Below are 22900 nucleotides of genomic sequence, written 5' to 3' on the forward strand. Positions count from 1 at the left end.
TACATCCTTCATTCACTCTCTGACGTACATTTGCTTTCACTCCACCATTTGCAGCAACAACAGACCATGGATACTTAAACTGATCTACTTCCTCAAGTAATTCTCCATTCAACATGTCATTTAAACGTGAACCACCCTCCCTTCTCATGTGTCTCATAACCTTACTCTTTCCCTCGTTAACTCTCAAATTTTCTCTCACACACCCTTCCAAAACTCTGTCACTAATCGACCCAGCTACTCCTCCGAGGCTACAACCAATACAGCATCATCTTCAAACAACAACTGATTCTCCTCCCACTCATGATTCACCTCATCTATCACTTCCAATCATCGACCAAGCACTCGAGCCTTCCTTCACCTGTCTCACAACTCCATCAACAAACAAATTGGACAACCATGGCATCACACATCCCTGTCTCAGTCCCTCTCAATGGACACCACTCATTCACTTCACTTCATATCCTAACAAAAGCTTTACCATCTATGTAGTAAATCTTCAATGCTTGCAACAACCTTCCACCACTTCGACTTAACCTCATCATATTCCACATCGTTTCCCTATTAACTCTATCATAACCTTTCTCCAGATCCATAAATGCAACATACACCTCCTTACCTTTTGTTGATTATTTCTCACATATCTGTCTAATTGTAAAAAATCTTATCCATACATCCTCTATCTCTTCTAAAACCACAAAGTACTTCTAAGATGGCATCCTCTGTTTTATCCTTAATCCTATCATCATCATCATCATCATCATCATCGTCCTCCCTTATTATTGTTATTGTTATTGTTGTTGTTGTTGTTGTTGTTGTTGTTGTTGTTGTTACATGTTAAGCTAAATTCCTAGTTGGAAAAGCAGGATGTTATAAGCCTAAGGGCCCTAACAGGGAAAATAGCCCAGTGAGGAGAGGATAAGGAAATGAATAAACTTCAAGGGAAGTAATTAACAATAGAAATAAAAAAAAACAGTAACATTGAAATAGATATTTCATATATTAACTATAAAAAAAATAAGATGAAGGGAAATAAGATAGAATAGTGTGACCGAGTGTACCCTTATTCATGAGAAATCTAACCTAAGACAGGGGGAGACTATGGTACGGAGACTATGGCACTACCCAAGATTAGAGAATAGGCTAATGGTTTGATTTTGGAGTGTCCTTCTCCTATTGACGACATCAAAAATATATTAACCAACCTCACCAACCATTTAAGTATAGTCGTTTATAATCTCAGCCATCATATTATCCATACCAGGTGCTTTTCCTGCTCTCGTTTCATCTAATGCTTTCTTCACTTCCTCTCCTGTAATTTCTTTCAAATTCCCATCTTCCATCACTGGCACCTCGACACCTGCAACAGCAATTATAAGGAAATAATATATCTGAGAAGTAATTGATAATGGATATTAAATATGTCGAGATCAGTAACAACATTAAAATAGATCTGTCATAATATATAAACTATAAAGCGAGTCTCAAGTTAGCCCCTGTATTAAAAAAAGGAGGGGGGAGGGGAAAAAAACATTCCTTGCATGTTTGAGCTTCATACAAAGGATATCAACTATCGTACACATGGTAAAACTGATATCTTTTCAAAAGGTTAGACTACGGGCCGACCAAGAGAATGGCCCATGCCAACATGAACTGTTGGCTTTAATTCACAACAACAACAAAAGGTTAGTTTGACCTTCTTTGATACAACTAATTCCCAAATAAAGGTACCGGTATATTAGGAACACCAAATATATTAATCCTAAAAATAAGATAACAATTGAACAAAAAACAAGACTTCTAAATTACATCAGTTATGGACTTTAACGTTTTCTTAACAAGGAAATGAAATGTTGACATAGAAAAGTAATTTGAATTTCAATGGGCAACTATAGTAAAAGAGAAAGTCTTTAATCGTTAGCAATGGCATGTATGTATGTATGTATGTATGTATGTATGTATATATATATATATATATATATATATATATATATATATATATATATATATATATATATATATATATATATATATATATATATAGGCCTAGTATGATGAAAGGGTATAGAAAACATAAAGGGACATGTTTTTATTAAGAAGTTTTCTAGGCAGTACCCATATAGTTATTACTGTTCATGTGAAAGTAAAAAAAATATATATCTCCAAAATAATGACCCACTGAATAGAATGTGCAGCTAGCCACGCAGAGAAAAAAATTAGGTTTTAAAAAATAGTTATTGTTGCTCTTGTGAAAGTAAAAACAAAAAAAATAAAAAAAAATAATCAGAGAAATAATGACCTCCGTTTTTGTGAGCACAGCTCATGTACCACTTGCAAGAATTAAAGAGCAGTGATGTTGGCCAATGTTGATTTTCTTGGCGCTACGAGCCGTGGCGGAGCAATAATCATTGGAACTGTAGACGAGATAGAAGCTGAATTACGTTTGGTATTGTCAAATCACATTATCACCCAAGCTGGAAAAACCATACGTTCAATTCAGGTGTAGGTTACTACCAATAACTTTCTGAGTATTGACTAGTTATATTATAATTTTATATCCCTCTATGCTATCTAATTCCTTTATGTTACTTCAGGCTTTTCTGTCACCTCCCCAAAATTAACATAGCCTTTACTTTTATTTTTTTTCTACTTTGTTTGATAATAAATGACCGCTTTATATTTTATGCAAATCTAAAGAATGAAATTAGATATGGAAACTAGCTTACGGTAATTAAAAGTTTTAATTGATGCCTCATAATTTATAAAACGTATATTCTAAATTGGGTTCTTTTTTCCTTATTTTTGCTTAAAAGTTGTGCTCCTAACTATAATATTCTAGCACAAAAGAAAACTTTTGCATAAAAGTGTAACATACAAGCTGAAAACTCATAGCAAAATTTATAATGTTGGTGGGAAGACTGGGATTTGGTTGAACTGCATAGTTACATCATGCTTACTTTTGTACTTTGTCTTCAAGATATATGATCGATTTATTTTGATTCCATATTTCTGTTATTGTTTTAGTACCCACGAGTGATGGGCAATAATTTTAAATCTTGTATTCAATACATTTAAACAGGGGCTATTGACCTAATGGTAACTGCAAGCGAGTTGAAAAGAAACAAATTTTCATTCATAGGTATTGATATGGGGAATGTTCTTAATGTATTCTAGCAAACTGACAGGATGTTAAAATCTTAAGAGTTCTCAAATCTAAATACCTGTCAAATTGTTGGCAAAAACAACTCTGCCATGTACATGCAAACCAAAACAAAGCTCTTTGAAATTGAGAGCTGTATAGACATTACGTTGACTCTCCATCCAAGGAAAAAAAAAAGGTTTTTGAAAAACCTTACATCTAATATACCGTACAAGAAAAAGAGGAACCAATCAAGTCTATATTTCAAAAATGAGCTGGAGGGGCAGTTTTTGTTGTACTGAAAGATCAACTTGTGAGCATTTCTACCTTGACATTAGGTGCAAGTTGTACAGAATACATCCACGAGAAAGCGTATGTCTTTGGGTCAAGAGAGACAGACTTTAACTGACAAGTTTCTGGAGTGGTTTGGCACATTACTGTTCCAAACAACTTTACCTAACTTGTGTACTCTCTTAAGTGATGTCTCGACTAGTGAGGCATCGTCTTCTAGTTGAGGAGATACTTTTTCAATGGTAACAAGTCTACTACTAGACAGTACTCTACGAAAGATATACAGTATGATACATCAGTAGAAATGCTGTCTTGTTCTCTTGGGATCTGAAAAAAAAAGAAACTACTACACTCTCAGTAGCAGAAATGATTGAAATATCTTAGTAAAACTAAAATGTAGTTTCTGTATGAATACCTGGCTACATGTGACTGAGTACATAAATACTTCTGAGGCTGACAATGTAAAATGTTATTTTCATTAGTAAAATAAATTTTTGAATATACTTACCCGATAATCATGTAGCTGTCAACTCTGTTGCCGACAGAAATCAACGGTCGGGATACGCCAGCGATCGCTATACAGGTGGGGGTGAACACAACAGCGCCATCTGTGGTCAGGTACTCCAGTACTTCTTGTCAACACCACCTCAATTTTTTCCTCGGTCCACTGGTTCTCTATGGGGAGGAAGGGTGGGTCAATTAAATCATGATTATCGGGTAAGTATATTCAAAAATTTATTTTACTAATGAAAATAACATTTTTCAATATTAATCTTACCCGATAATCATGTAGCTGATTCACACCCAGGGTGGTGGGTGGAGACCAGCATACATGTTAACAAAGAAGCTAAGTATCCCGTATTTTATTTTATTAGTTATTCAAAAATAACATAAAATAAATAAGTACCTGGTAAGGAAGACGACTTGAACCATTACTCTGCCTTTATTAAGTACGTCTTCCTTACTGAGCGTAGCGGTCCTCTTAGGATGCTGAACGACTCTTAGGTGCTGAAGTATAAAGGGCTGCAACCCATACTAAAGGACCTCATCACAACCTTTAACCTCGGCGCTTCTCAAGAAAGAATTGACCACCCGCCAAATCAACAAGGATGTGGAAGGCTTCTTAGCCGACCGTACAACCCATAAAAAGTATTCAAGAGAAAGGTTAAAAGGGTTATGGGATTATGGGAATGTAGTGGCTGAGCCCCCGCCTACTACTGCATTCGTTGCTACGAATGGTCCCAGGGTGTAGCAGTTCTCGTAAAGAGACTGGACATCTTTGAGATAGAATGATGCGAACACTGACTTGCTTCTCCAATAGGTTGCATCCATAACACTCTGCAGAGAACGGTTCTGTTTGAAGGCCACTGAAGTAGCCACAGCTCTCACTTCATGTGTCCTTACCTTCAGCAAAGCAAGGTCTTCTTCCTTCAGATGAGAATGTGCTTCCCTAATCAGGAGCCTGAATAGGTAAGAAACTGAGTTCTTAGACCTTGGAAGAGAAGGCTTCTTGATATCACACCATAAGGCTTCTGATTGTCCTCGTAAAGGTTATGACCTTTTTAGATAGTACCTAAGAGCTCTAACTGGGCAAAGTACTCTCTCCAGTTCGTCCCCCACCAAGTTGGACAGGCTTGGGATCTCGAACGACTTAGGCCAAGGACGTGAAGGAAGCTCGTTTAGCAAAAAACCGAGCTGCAAGGAACATGTAGCCGTTTCAGATGTGAAAACTATGTTCCTGCTGAAGGCGTGGATCTCACTTACTCTTTTAGCTGTTGTCAAGCACACGAGGAAAAGAGTTTTTAATGTGAGGTCCTTAAAAGAGGCTGATTGGAGAGGTTCAAATCTTGATGACATAAGGAACCTTAGGACCACGTCTAGATTCCAGCCTGGAGTGGACAACCGACGTTCCTTTGAGGTCTCAAAAGACCTAAGGAGGTCCTGTAGATCTTTGTTGGTGGAAAGATCCAAGCCTATGTGGCGGAAAACCGCTGCCAACATACTTCTGTAACCCTTAATCGTAGGAGCTGAAAGGGATCTTACGTTCCTTAGATGTAACAGGAAGTCAGCAATCTGGGTTACAGTGGTACTGGTTGAGGAAACTGCATTGGCCTTGTACCAGCTTCGGAAGACTTCCCCTTTAGACTGATAGACTCTGAGAGTGGATGTCCTCCTTGCTCTGGCAATCGCTCTGGCTGCCTCCTTCGAAAAGCCCCTAGCCCTTGAGAGTCTTTCGAAAGTCTGAAGGCAGTCAGACGAAGAGCGTGGAGGTTTGGGTGTACCTTCTTTACGTGAGGTAGACGTAGAAGGTCCACTCCTAGAGGAAGAGTCCTGGGAATGTCGACCAGCCATTGCAGTACCTCTATGAACCATTCTCTCGCGGGCCAGAGCGGAGCCAACCAACGTCAGCTGTGTCCCTTTGCGAGAGGCGAACTTCTGAAGTACCCTGTTGGCAATCTTGAACGGCGGGAATGCATACAGGTCGAGATGGGACCAATCCAGCAGAAAAGCATCCACGTGAACTGCTGCTGGGTCTGGAATCGGAGAACAATACAACGGGAGCCTCTAGGTTATCGAGGTAGCGAACAGATCTATGGTTGGCTGACCCCACAGGGCCCAAAGTCTGCTGCAAACATTCTTGTGAAGGGTCCACTCTGTGGGGATGACCTGACCCTTCCGGCTAAGGCGATCTGCCATGACATTCATATCGCCCTGAATGAACCTCGTTACCAGCGTGAGCTTTCGATCTTTTGACCAGATGAGGAGGTCCCTTGCGATCTAGAACAACTTCCACGAATGAGTCCCTCCCTGCTTGGAGATGTAAGCCAAGGCTGTGGTGTTGTCAGAGTCCACCTCCACCACCTTGTTAAGCTGGAGGGACTTGAAGTTAATCAAGGCCAGATGAACCGCCAACAGCTCCTTGCAATAGATGTGAAGTGTCCTTAGCTCCTGATTCCATGTTCCCGAGCATTCCTGTCCGTCCAAAGTCGCACCCCAGCCCGTGTCTGATGCGTCAGAGAAGAGACGGCGGTCGGGTTTCTGAACAGCCAAAGGTAGACTTCCTTGAGAAGAAAGCTGTTCTTTCACCACGTGAGAGTAGACCTCCTCTCTTCGGAAACAGGAACTGAGACCGTCTCTAGCGTCATGTCCTTTATCCAGTGAGCCGCTAGATGATACTGAAGGGGGAGGAGGTGGCGTCTCCCTAACTCGATGAACAGGGCCAGCGATGAAAGTGTCCCTGTTAGACTCATCCACTACCTGACTGAGCATCGGTTCCTTCTCAGCATGCTCTGGATGCATTCTAGGGCTTAGTAGATCCTTGGGGCCGACGGAAAAGCCCGAAAAGCTCGACTCTGAAGATCCATACCCAGGTAGACAATGGTCTGGGATGGGACGAGCTGGGACTCCTCAAAATTGACCAGGAGGCCCAGTTCCTTGGTCAGATCCATAGTCCATCTGAGAATCTCCAGACAGCGACGACTTGTGGGAGCTCTTAAAAGCTAGTCGTCTGACGGAGCCGGACACAAGATCATGGTACTGCAGCACAGTCTGTGAACTGTCAACCATGGGGAAGCGAGGAAGTACAGCGACAACCCGAAGCTGTCTAGACTGTCTGGGTCGTACAGACAACTCCTTATCGGGTTGCTGAGGTTGCCGCACTGCGTCACAACAAGTCACTTCTGCTGGTTGTTGAACGTCTTCCCAGTGACACACTGACTCCGTAAACAAAAAAATCCTCTAACAAGGACTAAGCTTGGACTGCATGTCTTGCAACAAAGCTCAAGGTCTATGGGAGCAGGTGTGGTAACAGACGGGGTTAGCGACTGAAGTGGAACCATTACCCTCCCTGGAAGCATGTTATGCTTAAATAAAAGTCCATAGGAGGCTAAGCAGCTAAAGGCTCCTCTCCAAATGACAGAGTCCTCAAGGGAATATCAGAAGGAGGGAGAATAGCACTTTCTCATCTACAGGAACCATATCCGAGAAAAGCTAAGTTCTCTCAGTGAGGGTTTCACTGGTGCAAAAGCAGCAGACTAGAAGGCAACGTTATGAAACTGCTTGACAGTCTAGTGAGTTGGCAACAACCAAAGATGTGTGACTGAGGAGCATGCGGTAAGGTATGCAGAGCATGCTGTATGCAGAGCATGCTGTATGTAGAGCATGCTGTAAGGTAAGCAGAGCATGTTGCATGGCGTGCGGCTTATGCTGCATGGGATGAGGCTCATGCTGCATGGGATGAGGCTCATGCTGCATGGTATGAGGCTCATGCTGCATGGGATGAGGCTCATGCTGCAAGGGATGAGGCTCATGCCGCATGCGTTGAGGAGGATGCCGCATGCGTTGAGGAGGATGCCGCATAGTATGAGGCTCCTGCCTCATGGGTTGAGGCGGTTGCCGCATAGCATGAGGCTCCTGCCTCATGGTTTGAGGAGGATGCCGCATAGCATGAGGTTCCTCATAGCATGAGACTCCTGCCTCATGGGTTGAGGAGGATGTCGCATAGCATGAGGCTCCTGCCTCATGGGTTGAGGAGGATGCCGCATAGCATGAGGCTCCTGCCTCATGGGTAGAGGAGGTTGCCGCATAGCATGAGGCTCCTGCCTCATGGGTTGAGGAGGATGCCGCATAGCATGAGGCTCCTCATAGCATGAGGTCCCTGCCTCATGGGTTGAGGAGGATGCCGCATAGCATGAGGCTCCTCATAGCATGAGGCTCCTGCCTCATGGGTTGAGGAGGATGCCGCATAGCATGAGGCTCCTACCTCATGGTTTGAGGAGGATGCCACATAGCATGAGGCTCCTCATAGCATGAGGCTCCTGCCTCATGGTTAGAGGAGGTTGCCGCATAGCATGAGGTTCCTGCCTCAAGAGTTGCGTCTGCCTTAAGGGTTGAGGAGGTAGCTGCGCAGAGAGAGGCTCTTGCCTCAAGAGTTGAGGCTCTTGCCTCAAGAGTTGAGGTTCTTGCCTCAAGAGTTGAGGCTCTTGCCTCAAGAGTTGAGGCTCTTGCCTCAAGAGTTGAGGTTCTTGCCTCAAGAGTTGAGGCTCTTGCCTCAAGAGTTGAGGCGGTTGCCGCATAGCCTGAGGCTGCTGCCTCAAGGATGGTGGAGGTTGCTGCAACGCATGAGGCTGCTGCCTCAAGGATGGAGGAGGTTGCCGCAACGCATGAGGCTCCTGCCTCAAGGGAAGAGGAGGTTGCTGCAAAGCATGAGGCTCCTGCCTCAAGGAAAGTGGAGGTTGTTGCATAGCGCTGGTACCTGGCAACTCCCAATGCGGCAGCTCACGCATGGAGGCAGGAGGAGCCTCAACATCATACGTCTGGCAGGGTGGACTGCGCAGAGGTGGAGGAGCGCTCGCAGGAGGAGGTGTGCTAACCTTCTCTGCCTGAAACTCCTGCATCAACACCGCAAGCTGAGACTGCATTGTCTGCAGCATAGACCACTAGAGTCTAAGAAAGACAACAACAAACGGAGCTACTGTCCGTTGAGACTGAGGGTCTAAAACAGCTGGTGCGGCAACAGACTGAGTTACTGCCTGTTGCGGTACCACCTTGCCTCTCTGGGAGGTGTGCAGTTGTCGTACTGCAGCAAGTCCGAACTGACCCAGTGCTAATGGCTCCACCTAGGAGTTGGACTTGCGCGGAAGGGACCGACTTGCACTTAAAAGCTGCAAGATTTGGTCCATGGTTTCTGCGAGAAACCTCTTCCGCAGACGAGGAATAAATGGGCTCTCTCGTCTTTGTGTGGGTGGGGTGATCACGTCGGCTACGTGAGTTGGTTACACCCGAAACCACGGAGGGAAACGTCTGTTCGTCGATCAAGGCCTGATGAACCCATAAGTCCTTCGACGTTACTTCTCCCCTGGGCTTGGGAGCTTGTAAGAGGTCCCAGACTAGGCGAACAACTGGCACGAACAGACGAACCCTCGAACGCAACACTGTAACACTTTGCGCTTATCACTTTATCACTTTTGATTTTCTGTTTGCACTTATTTCACTGAACTCGAAACTTTAAGTGGTTTGTACCTGAAACACGCAATTCTATCCTTCATTAAAAGTTAGTAATTGCGAAAACAGTATTACAATGTAACAGAAAAACATAATGAAAGATAAATAATTCAGTGGCTGGAAAAGAGACTAAACACTAGATCAAATAAACTACGTTTAAAATCTCTCACCGCATAAAGCCTGGGAACAAGAATAAAACTCTAGAAACGTTTACCTTCTTCCCCTAAAGAGACTAGGGAGAAGAGCAAAAACGATAACAACGTTACCCGCTTGAACGAAACGTTTATCCTCCTCTCTCTCCCTCCGTCTCTATCTCTCTCTCTCTCTCTCTTGACTTAGAACCTGAGAGATGAGCCCAATTATATATATCGTTAAAACATATTATTGTTAAAGGAAAAAAACTGAAAGATTTCCCAAATAAAAAGTTCCTTTATTAGAATTAAAACCATTTAAGCTAAGAAAGAATGAACAAAACGCTAGAATCGGTTTACTCTTACTGCAACGTGACACCGTGAATACTCTCTCTCTATCGTAACGATAGAGCGCAAGTTGAACGTTCTGAACGTCAACAACTGCAGAGACAAAACAAAACGTTAGTTCAACTTTGAAAACAGTACGAGACTATCAAAGAAATTCTTTCAAAAACATTAAAATAGCATAATATGTTAACAGGTAAAAACGAAATGACGGGCTCAATGTTAATTAACTTCGGTTCCAAGAAAAGACCGCCTACTATTAGGAAAGGTCGAATATAAACAAATATAAAAATTAATTTTAATAAGTTTATAATAAAAGGAAGTTAATCGAAGAGGCCTATAAAAGGCGGAGAGATATAAAATAAATCTATAACTTTTGTTAAGCAAAATTAAGAAAGAGAGTCTATACTCTCTTCGACACCAACACTTCCGTCTAAGGGAAGGGTCGGCCATTAAAAGTGAAAGAGAGTTCATACTCTCTTCGTCACCAAAATTAAATCAAAAATTAAATCAAATTAATTCCAAAAACTTGCTAAGCTAATGATAAAGCTTCCTGAATAGCGAAGGCTAAACTCTAGAGCAAATACATCACCAAATCGTGAGCAATAACTCCAGAATCAACAGCGTATCCATGTAGGTCTAGCCGGAGGCACAACAGAGGAAAAATTGAGGTGGTGTTGACAAGAAGTACTGGAGTACCTGACCACAGATGGCGCTGTTGTGTTCACCCCCACCTGTATAGCGATCGCTGGCGTATCCCGACCGTAGATTTCTGTCGGCAACAGAGTTGACAGCTACATGATTATCGGGTAAGATTAATATTGAAAAATACACAAGTATTGTTTATAATGCAGTTATGGTCAATAGGAGTAACAGAATAAGCACTTAATAGTATGCAGTACACAATCCTGCTCCTGCTCTTCATGTTTTTTAATGGGCCCACACTTGAAAAAGTGCTAAAAAGAGTGATGAATTGAACCCTAATAATGACAGTAGAATTGTAATACTGTAAACACAAAAAAATCAATGAAATAAAATGATCTTAATAGATATTATACTTCATATTGTACTATCAAACTTTGTATATTAAAACCTACAGTATTTCTTCACAAGCTCTTAAAATATATTCAAGTAAAAATATATGTAAAAATATATGTAAAAGGAAAAGTATTCAAATGAAAAGTCCCATATGATGAAAATAGTACTTTGTCTGAAACAGTGAAGCTGAAAACCTTGGGGCAAGGTACAAAATTTCTTTTATATTGGAAACCAAATGGGCAGTAAAGGAGATTAGCTTTAGTGTCGAATGAAATGGTAAGAAACAGCTTGACTATGAGCAAATATAAGTTATCCATTAGCAGAGAAAGAACGTTTAAAACGGGCTCATGAAGTCTGACTACTTTTCACGATATAAACATGGACACTGACTAGGATAATGGTGATTTTGAAAAATTTGCTGCAATTTTAAAATGTCAACAACCATGCCTAGTGTATGCAAGAAAGACAATAATATGAGTGACAAAATGGCAGAGATACTGTGTTAAAAGACTGAAAACTCAAAGATCGAGATGTTTTGTATAAGTAAAGAGAAGGAATCAAGAAAAGTTAAGTTCGAAAAGCAATAGATATAGAAATAGCATAATCAAAACCTGTAAAAGATCCAAGGAAATCACACAGAAAGTGGATAAATAAAGACCTAGGCCTAATAGGACTCAAAGGAGACAAAGAGTGGGATACAAGAAACTCGAGTGAACTCATTTTGAGTTAGGCTAATCTTTGTAAACGTAAAGTCAACATTAAAATGTATATGATAATTAATGTAAAATTAGTATATTAGTAGTACAGTTAGTGACTTTGACTAAATTTAATATGTGAATTAAAAAGAACCTATTCAATATGAATGGTGAATAATCATTATGTATGAATAGAATTATAATTGAGAGAGTGACCATGCAACTTCTTGTACTGTACATGTAGTATGAACTTTTTTCTAAACTGTATACAGTATTTATATGTTATCATGTACAGTATGAATATAATTTGGTATGTACAGCATGTATATTACATGTTCGCATACAGTATAGTAATAATTTGGTATTAAGCCACTATGTTAAAACTGTTGCTAATCCCTATTCTGTAATACAAAACAAGGAAAAGTGTTGTACGAAACAATGGAAAGATGAAAAACATAAGAACACATTAAATGAAAATTCTAAGTACCATACATGATACAAAAGCAAATGGGGCAGAAAAAGAAAAATAGCCTACAGTGCTGTATAGAGTTACAGTTTGAATAAAAAACCATTAAAGTCTGAAATAGAAACGAGGATGAGTTAAAGTAAAAGAAGGACTTTGTATTTGAAAAACTACTGAAGAAACTGGTAACTAATAGAGTTACAGTTTGAATAAAAAACCATTAAAGTCTGAAATAGAAACGAGGATGAGTTAAAGTAAAAGAAGGACTTTGTATTTGAAAAACTACTGAAGAAACTGGTAACTAATAGAGTTACAGTTTGAATAAAAAACCATTAAAGTCTGAAATAGAAACGAGGATGAGTTAAAGTAAAAGAAGGACTTTGTATTTGAAAGACTACTGAAGAAACTGGTAACTAAGACAAACATTTCAGCAGAGCTATAGAGAAAAGTATGGTTATCATGAACACAGAAATGGTAATTTACGACATTAGAAGGACTATTTGAAATAGGCCTGACGTTAAAAGGAGAAAGTAAGATGGATACATGTTGCAATATGCAGGGTCTATAAATACAATATGCACTTTGAATAAGATGACTCAAGACTGAAAGAAGAAAGTATGAATAAATATGGGTATAATCCTAAAATATTATCATTATACAGGCTAAGTAGCAACCATAATTGTAAAAGAATAATGATGCAAACAAATGCAAAATCAGCACAGTACAGAAAAAGGAATTCAGAAGTAAAGAACAAACTATAACTAGGAAATAACAAATAAGGCAAAGAACAACTATAAAATGCAACTTATGACAATTTACTAAACAAAAAGACTTTACACCAATTTTGAGCCTCTGAAGTAACAAAAATTCCTTTTTAAAAGAAAGATCAAAATAGAAATTATAGATACTAGTATTACAAAAAAGAACGACCACCAAAATGTGAAAGAAATAATTGGTTTGGTCAAAGGAAGAAAAATTTAAACAACTATAGGGTGGTTCATTAATGAATTTACATACTTTGTAACAAAATTTATATTGTCTCATGCCAACAGAGAAAAATTGCTTTTCGACCTCCTACTGAAAATATTAAATATGTATAAACCACATAATACATACCAGTTTCTCCCATGGCATGTTAATAGATATCCAAGTACCTAAATAATTTTATTACAAAACCAAGAAGGGCTAACTTTTAACATTCTGATTTAATCTCAAATTAGAATTTCTCCATGTTCAAATGATAATAGATATTGTTTGAAAAATATGTATTTATATAAGTTTTGGTTAGTAAATATAAATCTTATAGAATAAACATTTACCAGAGATTATACATTAACACATTCACATGGTAATTCTTAAATTAATTTTAAAGCTTATGATGATGAAATTCAACATTAAAGCAATTATTTTCATACACTTTTCCAGTTAAAAAAGAAAATATTAAAAAGTAACTGTATAGACCATGCTAGTTGATGAAAAGCAATTAACCAGAATTACATCACAAAAACATTAAACTTAAAACATCTCTAAAAAATAACCGAAACTTTAACACTTCGTATATTTTGCAGTTTTGACTAACCAACAAGTCAAAAGTTATACTTAGAAAATATGGAAATAATGAGTAGGTATAAATGGCCTCAAAGCTGTTCCATGTTCATATAGGGCTTCAAAATTTATCCCAACCAATCCTATGGCAATTCAGGTTTTTATAACAATCTTCATTTCTAGAAAGATTTTTTTTTACTGAATAAACTACTGTAACTAGAAAATATTCTAAACTTTGTAATTTATAATCCTATACAAAAATATAAAATCAATTGTTCTCATGACACACCTCATTGAAACACCCTTATCATAAAAATACGAACTACAATGATCAAGTCAATTATAATTCCCACATGTCAGTGGAAAGACTGAGGATATTCTTATATCATTAGATTTTCTTTTCTTCATTGTGAAATATTTAGACAAAATAATAACTAAATTATAGAAATTTCTGAGAGGGCTTCACTAAACACAGGTAAGGAAGATATAGGGTCTGTAAAGAAAAAAATACATAGTAAAGATAAAAGTGATCATGAACCTCAATTTATATTGCATGGCCATTCACTTAGTATCAAGATAGAACCCGGCCTGCACAAGAGGAAACAAAGTGTTAAATAGTTATATCTGTTATTCCATACACCATTTTGTATGAGGATATGGAATAATAATTACATGGGGGTGAATGGAAGGATTAGAAGAAAGAAATAGAGAGGGTGAGGTAAGTGCAATGAAGATGCAACATGAATTTAATGAAAGAGGCAAAGAATTAAATACAAGAGTATTTAAAAAAAATGGTTATAAAGTTGATAATAAATTCAGAATTAAAGGTTTAAACATAATGTGGAAAATAGATTAATGCTGTTGGAATAATCTAAATACATTGCAGCTATAAATAGAGAATGCAGTATGCTCAAGTTATAAGATTTTATGCAAAAGTTTCCTTTACATTATCTCAAAAGTAGTTTAAATATGATTCAAATTGTTTCAATGTGTTACCTTATAAGGCCATGACATTTAAGAATGATGACATTGAAAGGATAATGGGGTTTGAAACATGGAAAATAGTAGAAGGCAAGAGGTAAATGGGATGTAGGCAGGAAAACAGAAGGAAAAATTAACTGATCCTGTATAATATCCTGAAGTAGAAATACAAAAAAATCTGAAAAATTTATGGCAATAAAATGCTAAAATCCTAGCTTAGTGCCTTTTAGCAAATAGTAATGATCATCTATAAGTAAACTTTACCTTATGAGAAAGAACAAAACTAAAACTAAAGTAATGCAGAGTACAGTACTATATTCAAGAGTACATTTGACCTCATGAGAAAGACTAAAATAGTAAAACTAAAGTGATGCAGAGCACTGTATTCAATAAACCAAAATAAGCTTCTAATGCTACAGTAATTACCCTTACAAACCCAAATATCAGTGACACAGTCAAGTCTAAATCACCTCAAAAATATATGATGCATATATCCCAAAGCACAAAAAAATATCTGAAGATAAAAAAATATTACTCTCTGGACTGTGGTGACTTTTGATAATCTTGTGCAGTATAGAAAGTCTTATTATTGTGTCACTCCAATCTTTATGAATTGAAAATTCCTCTGAGGAGTCTTTGGTTTCAGCATTTCTTTTTAGTGTCTCAGACATACTTAGTTTTATCCTTTATTGCAATGATACACCGGTTTCTGTGACAGTTGGATGTCAACACCAGACTAGCAACACACTCCTCAGTATTGATTTTCAATCAGCAAGAGGATCCACCTAAAATGATAAAAATTAAATTTTAATTTTTACAAAAAAAATTTATTCGATATACGAAAGCTTATATATATTTTTCCTAACATTTGGTATAAGGCATATAATACTCAAACTCATATCTAACTTTTAAAATAAGTTGGAAATACAGTACTGTACATTTCTTATCATGATAGCAAGATTTCCTAAAGATAAAGTCTCTTTTACTAATAAGTTTATAACAAGATACAGTACATAAATAATTATCAACATGTAGAAAATAAATTTTTTCAATGCCAAGCTCTTGCTTCAAGAAACAATAATTATCACATGGGATGGACCCATACTCCTCAGGTCCCTTATGCCAGGTACTAAATATTTCTTCGCGTAATTTGACGTACCAGTGAGATGTACAGTACAGTAATTATTTTCTATTTGAAAAAGAAATTTAACTTTTAAAAGCCATTAGTACTCGAACATTCTTTGAACAGCAACATAGGCAAAAGGTGAGCTAATCTGTTGATGGTCTGATAAGGTAAAAATGACTAGATAATATGAGAGAGATCCTCAACAGGGATGCACAGGGCTGTCATAGTTTTATGAGATAGGGACATAGATTCCACACTTTTATTATTATCAATATATAAATAAAACAATAGAACGAAAGTCATTGAGAATCCCTCAAGCCGGAGTAGAACTCAAGGCGGAGTGGAAAACGTTCATAAACTACTCCCGAGCCGTAACGGGGAGAGGACGAACACGGACCAAAATAACGCTAACAATTGAAAAGTCACGAAAAATAAATAACTCGTAAGTTATCATCCACCCCGAGGGGGAGAGGTGAGGGAGGGAGAACCCGTTGAACGCACAAAACGGAAAACGGGAAATCCGCTCAACCACCAGAGCAAAGAAAGAAAACGAGAGAAAGGGGTAACTCGTGACTGCGAACAGAAAACGGGGACCCCAATCTCTCGCTCTCTTGGACACAAAAACAGGACTAAAAATCACACAACACTATTATAAACGTATAAAATAAAAATGTACATCCATATAACACTACGATCGAAGAATAGCATCTGCTAAAACTTTAAATAAATAGCACAGTCGAGTGACGAACGCCTCGGAGGGGCGGGCACTAAACAAATACAAAGCTAAATCGCTATCTCGTTCGTAGGCTGGACTTACTAGCAAAAAGTACCATGAGCATAAATACACAAAAAAATAAAAATAAAAATAATAACGGTTCTAAAGGCATAAGGCCAGGGACTTAACCAAGAACCTAAGTGACAGAGTACTAAACGGGCAGACAAAGATGAATTCCCAACAAGTGAACAAACAATGGCCGCCATGAAAGGCCAGACGGGAATAATAAAACAGACTATACTGGATATAAAACAAAAGCCCGGTACAATAAAATACTGTCAAAACAAACTATGGTACTTAACATTGGAATGTGTGAAGATGAAGCTTCGGACATGACAAAATAAATCCACGATAGATAAAAAAGACCGAGAGCACAACAAAACAAATCAACACTTAGTATTCCAAAAAGAAGGATATTGTTCAGATGGCGCTCGCGTCGTGGCGTGGGTGGTGCGGCGATGGGGGTGTGTCTAGGGCCGTTGTATCGGCCCATCCCTTTGACGAAAGAATTAACTAAATGGAAGACAACCTGTGAATAGTGGATTTCACGTGCATTTGCTTTATACACGACACCCAAAAGGTGCTCGCGCGAGGGTTGTAACCTCAGCATTCCATGCTTTTATCTTTCTCTGGTATAATTGGAAGGTTTTATCAGAAAAGACATACAAGAAGGACTTTTCACCGGGCGCCACAGGTCTCTCCCCAGAAATAGATTTTTCCTTCGTCAAAATCCCTTTATTATTACTAGCTAAGCTACAACCCTAGTTGTAAAAGCAAGATACTATAAGCCCAAGGGCTCCAACAGGGGAAAATAGCCCAGTGAGGAAAGGAAATAGGGAAATTAATAAACGATATAAGAAGTAATGAAAATTTAAATAAAACATTTTAAAAACATTAACAACAATATTCGATTTATAAACTATAAAAGGACTTATGCAAGCCTGTTCAACATAAAAACATTTGCTGCGAGTTTGAACTTTTGAACAGCTGAAGACCACACAGGAGAACTATACCCAAAACAAGGTAAAATGAAAGAATTAAAACACTTCTTCAGAATAGATTGATCACCAAAAATCTTGAAAGACTTTCTCAATAAGCCAATTTTTTCTGCAAATGAAGACACAGACCTAATGTGTTTCTCAAAAGTAAATTTGCTGTCGAGAATCACACTTAAAATTATAAAAGAGTCATACAAAGTTAGAGAAACATTATCAATGCTGAGATCCAGATGTTGAGGAGCCAAAGTCCTTGACCTACTCACAATTATAATTTGAGTTTTGTTAGGATTCAACTTCATACCCCATAATTTGCACCATGCACTAATTTTAGCTAGATCTCTATCAAGGGATTCAGCAACCCCAGATCTACATTCAGGAGATGGAATTGATGCAAAGAGAGTAGCATCCTCTGCATAGGCAAAAAGCTTGATATCTATACTTAGGAAAATACAGTATTTTGATTCCAGAAACTATATGTAACAGCTACTATGTGGATGAGCACTTAACTAGAAATGCTCATGAAGTATATAAAGCTTACATCATCTTTAAGAAAAAGAATATTTGGTAAAAGAGGGCTGTTAAACTGAACTTTGTAGGCTGCTCTAAAAAGAGAAGTTCATGAAAAGGTAGCGAGGGGTTACATCCATGATGAGAACACCTGAAGAGACACTACAAAGTCTTGACAGCACAATCTAGACTTTACTAGTGATAAAAATTAATCAAACCATTTACTCTACTTTACTCCACTGGTCTTTGGACCACTTACTGACCCATGACCGCTCTCAAAAAACATCTTCAGCCCCCTCTATCTTGCACTAAATCCATTCATTGTATCCATTTCAATTCCCTTCCTGTCAAGATCATCCTTGAGGCATCTATTCCAATTCTTTCTAGGTCTTCCCCGAAGGTCTCCGTCCCATGACTTCTGCAGTTGGCATTTGTTTGAGTATACGTGTGTCCTCTATTCTCGCAATATGACCAGCTAATTGAATCCTCCTTGACTTTACAACCTGGCTAATTGGGGGTGGCTGAGTCCTATCCGTTATTTCCCAATTGTGGCAAATTCTCGATTCCAGAGTTTCTTGGTCGAAAATGATATTTTAATTATAAAATAAATTTTTGAATATACTTACCCGGTGAATATATAATAGCTGAGCCTCCGGCGGCTCGACAGAAAAACACACAAAAACTCGCGAGCGATTGCTATGAAGGTTGCGGGTGTGCCCACTAGCGCCAACTATCGGCCAGATACCGAATATACATGTAAACAGACCCAATTTTTCTCATCCCGCTGGGTCTCTATCGGGGAGGAAGGGGGGGCCTTTAATTTATATATTCACTGGGTAAGTATATTCAAAAATTTATTTTATAATTAAAATATCATTTTTAAATATTTAACTTAGCCGGTGAATATATAATAGCTGATTCACACCCATGGTGGTGGGTAGAGACCAGAGTTAATTAAGTTTACAGCGTATATGCTTAGAGTTTTTGACAGTTATATCATAACAAAACCCAAATATATAAAGGTACCTGGTAAGGAAGTTGACTTAGACGATTACTCTGCCTTATTAGTCTGTCTTCCTCACGAAGCCCAGCGATCCTCTTAGGATGCTGAAAGACTCCCAGGAGTTGAAGTATTAAGGGCTGCAACCCATACAACAGGACCTCATCAAACCCCTAATCTGGGCGCTCTCAAGAAATGACTTTGACCACCCGCCAAATCAACCAGGATGCGAAAGGCTTCTTAGCCTTCCGTACAACCCAAAAAACAATATTAAAAACATTTCAAGAGACAGATTAAAAAGGATATTGGAATTAGGGTAATGTAGTGGTAGAACCCTCACCCACTACTGCACTCGCTGCAACGAATGGACCCAGTGTGAAGCAGTCCTCGTAAAGAGTCTGGACATCTTTTAAGTAAAATGACGCGAACACTGACTTGTTTCTCCAAAAAGTCGCGTCCATAATACTTTGCAGAGATTTATTTTGCTTGAAGGCCACGGAGGTTGCTATAGCTCTAACTTCGTGCGTCTTAACCTTAAGCAAACATCGGTCTTTCTCATTCAAGTGAGAATGAGCTTCTCGTATTAAAAATCTGATAAAATATGACAAAGCATTCTTTGACATAGGCAATGATGGTTTCTTAACTGAGCACCATAATGCCTCAGATTTACCTCGTAATGACTTAGTACGAGCTAAATAGAACTTAAGAGCTCTAACAGGACATAATACTCTTTCCAGTTCGTTGCCTACGATCTCTGATAAGCAAGGAATATCAAAAGATTTAGGCCAAGGACGAGAAGGCAGTTCATTTTTGGCCAGGAAACCAAGTTGAAGTGAACAAGTGGCTTTTTCTGTAGAAAAGCCGATGTTCTTACTGAAGGCATGAAGTTCACTGACCCTTTAAGCCGAAGCCAAGCACACTAGGAAAAGTGTCTTGAGGGTGAGATCCTTCAGGGAGGCTGAATGTAATGGCTCAAACCTGTCTGACATGAGGAACCTTAGGACCACGTCTAAGTTCCATCCAGGAGTTGCCAAACGACGTTCCTTAGAGGTCTCGAAAGACTTAAGGAGATCTTGGAGATCTTTATTGTTGGAAAGATCTAAGCCTCTATGTCGAAAGACCGAAGCCAACATGCTCCTGTAGCCCTTAATCGTGGGAGCTGAAAGGGAGCGAACCTTTCTCAGATGTAAAAGAAAATCTGCGATTTGGGCTACAGAGGTACTGGACGAGGACACAGATGCTGACTTGCACCAGTCTCGAAAGACTTCCCACTTCGACTGGTATACTCTAATGGTAGAAGCTCTCCTCGCTCTTGCAATCGCACTGGCTGCCTCCTTCGAAAAGCCTCGAGCTCTTGAGAGCCCTTCGATAGTCTGAAGGAAGTCAGACGAAGAGCGGGGAGGCTTTGATGGACATTCTTTACGTGGGGCTGACGTAACAGATCTACCCTTAGAGGAAGACTTCTTGGAAAGTCTACCAGCCATTGAAGTACCTCGGTGAACCATTCTCTCGTGGGCCAGAGGGTAGCAACCAACGTCAACCTTGTCCCTTCGTGAGAGGCGAACTTCTGCAGTACCTTGTTGACTATCTTGAATGGTGGGAATGCATATAAGTCCAGAGGAGACCAATCCAGTAGAAACGCGTCTATGTGGATTGCTTCTGTATCGAGGACTGGAGAGCAATAGATTGGTAACCTTTTGGTCAACGAGGAGGCAAAGAGGTCTATGGTGGGTTGACCCCAAGTAGCCCAAAGACTCTTGCCCACGTCCTTGTGGAGGGTCCATTCCGTGGGTATCACCTGACCCCTCCGACTGACACAGTCTGCCAAGACGTTCAAGTCCCCCTGGATGAATCTCGTCAACAGGGAGATGCCTCGATTTCTTGACCATAAGAGAAGGTCCCTTGCGATCTCGAGCAGCGTGAAGGAGTGTGTGCCTCCTTGCTTGGAGATGTACGCCAAAGCTGTGGTGTTGTCTGAGTTGACCTCTACCACTTAGTTTCGAAGAAGCTTTCGAATATCATCAAGGCCAAGTGGACTGCTAATAGCTCCTTGCCGTTGATGTGCATGCTCTTCTGACTTGAGGTCCACAGACCCGAGCATTCCCGACCGTCCAGGGTCGCACCCCAACCCAAATCTGACGCGTCTGAGAACAACACGTGGTTTGGGTTCTTGACTGCTAGGGATAGTCCCTCTCTCAGACTGATATTGCTGTCCCACCATTTAAGGCATGCCTTTACTGGTTCGGAGACTGGGAATGATACCGTCTCTAACGTCTTGTCCTAGTTCCAGTGAGAGGCTAGATGGAACCGGAGAGGCAGAAGGTGTAGTCTCCCTAGTGAGACAAACTGCTCCAGGGATGAGAGAGTCCCTACTAGACTGTTCCAACTCCTGACTGAACAAACGTTCTCTTTTCAGCATTAGTTAGACTTCGAGCAGGGCTTGTTCTATTCGGGTGGCAGACGGAAAAGCCCGAAAAAAACTGGACTGCGAATCTCCATCCCCAAATATAGAATAATCTGGGATGGGATCAGTTGGGACTTTTAGGTTGACCAAAAGTCCCAACTCCCTGGCTAGACTCAACGTCCAATGTAGATCCTGCAGACAGCGAAGACTGGACGATGCTCTGAGAAGCCAGTCGTCCAAGTACAGGGAGGCTCGGATCCCCGATAGATGGAGGGATTTTGCCACATTCCTCATGAGCCTCGTAAGCACGAGAGGAGCAGGACTGAGGCCAAAGCACAGGGCTCGAAACTGGTACCCCACATTCCTGTAAACAAACCTCAGAAACGGTTGGGAATCCGGGTGTATAGGAATGTGGAAGTATGCCTCCTGAAGGTCGAGAGAGACCATCCAGTCGCCTTCCATTAATGCTGTCAAGACAGCCTGGTAGACTTCATCGTGAAGTTTGTCTTGACAATGAATACATTGAGCGCACTTGCCTCTTACGTACTCCTGCAGTGAACATGGCTGCCAGATCATTGGAGCCATCCCTGAGGGACTTGTTCCTGCAGAGAACGTAGCTGTCAGATCATTGGAGCCATCCCTGAAAGCCTTGTTTATGCATGACATAATTGTACAGCAAAACTTCAAACGCTCGAAAAAAACTCCTAACAGGAGATGGTCTAGCTCTGAAGTCGACCATAAAATCTTGGAGCGTCTCATGGCCAGGTGCCAGGGAGAGTCTATGAGGTTTGAGAAGTCTATCTGGGCAGAGGCAGGAACTCCCAAGCCGAGAACTTCTCCCGTGTCATATCAGACTCTCGCTCTATAAGCCAGCTTAAAAGTAGGGAAAGCAAAGGCTGTCTCCCCCAAATTCCTCCTGGTGATTAACCAGTCGCCTAGCAAACGTAAAGCTCTCTTAGAAGAGCGAGAGAGCACTAGCTTATAAAACAACGGCTTCGAAGTAGCTAGGCCTAGTGTAAACTCCTGACGTTTAGGCGAACGAGGAGCAGCAGTTACAAAAAGATCCGGACAAAGATCCTTAAAAATCAGCATGATTTATTTAAAGTCCATAGAGGGCTGAGCAGCTTTAGGCTCCTCACCGTCTGACAGAGTCCTCAAGGGAATATCAGTAGGAGGGGGATCAGCAACTTTCTCATCTGAAGGAACCTTGTCCGACAATAGCCGAGTCTCAAGCAAGGGAGAGACCTGCCGTGGTGGCAATGCTTGACAAGCAGAGTCCACACGCAAAGGAGCAATCAGTAGCAGTCAAGGACGCTATGTCATGTAACTGCTTAAAGGACTGACCAGTAACAACAACAGGTGCGGGAGGAAGTTCGACGTCAACTCGAGACTGCATTGAATGCTTAGACTGAGCAGTCAAAACAACTCTTGACTGCGGTGCTTGACGCTCAACGTCAAAACA

The 22900-nt window shown here is 40.0% G+C and overlaps 2 protein-coding genes across 2 annotated transcripts in view; both read right to left on the bottom strand.

Annotated features, from left to right (window-relative positions):
• LOC137615947 (uncharacterized) overlaps positions 1–1346 on the bottom strand; it is a 7713-nt gene extending 6367 nt beyond the window's left edge. The window contains exon 1 of the mRNA XM_068345631.1: positions 1212–1346. The gene's annotated coding sequence lies outside the window, so the exon portion shown is untranslated. The remainder of the gene's footprint in view (positions 1–1211) is intronic.
• An 11596-nt stretch (positions 1347–12942) lies between these two features.
• LOC137616557 (uncharacterized) overlaps positions 12943–22900 on the bottom strand; it is an 82558-nt gene continuing 72600 nt past the window's right edge. The window contains exon 5 of the mRNA XM_068346419.1: positions 12943–15413. Within this exon, the coding sequence (XP_068202520.1) occupies positions 15393–15413 (21 nt within the window). The 3' untranslated portion in view covers positions 12943–15392. The remainder of the gene's footprint in view (positions 15414–22900) is intronic.

The sequence above is a fragment of the Palaemon carinicauda genome, chromosome 22 (assembly GCF_036898095.1).
Source record: "Palaemon carinicauda isolate YSFRI2023 chromosome 22, ASM3689809v2, whole genome shotgun sequence".
Lineage (NCBI taxonomy): Eukaryota > Metazoa > Arthropoda > Malacostraca > Decapoda > Palaemonidae > Palaemon > Palaemon carinicauda.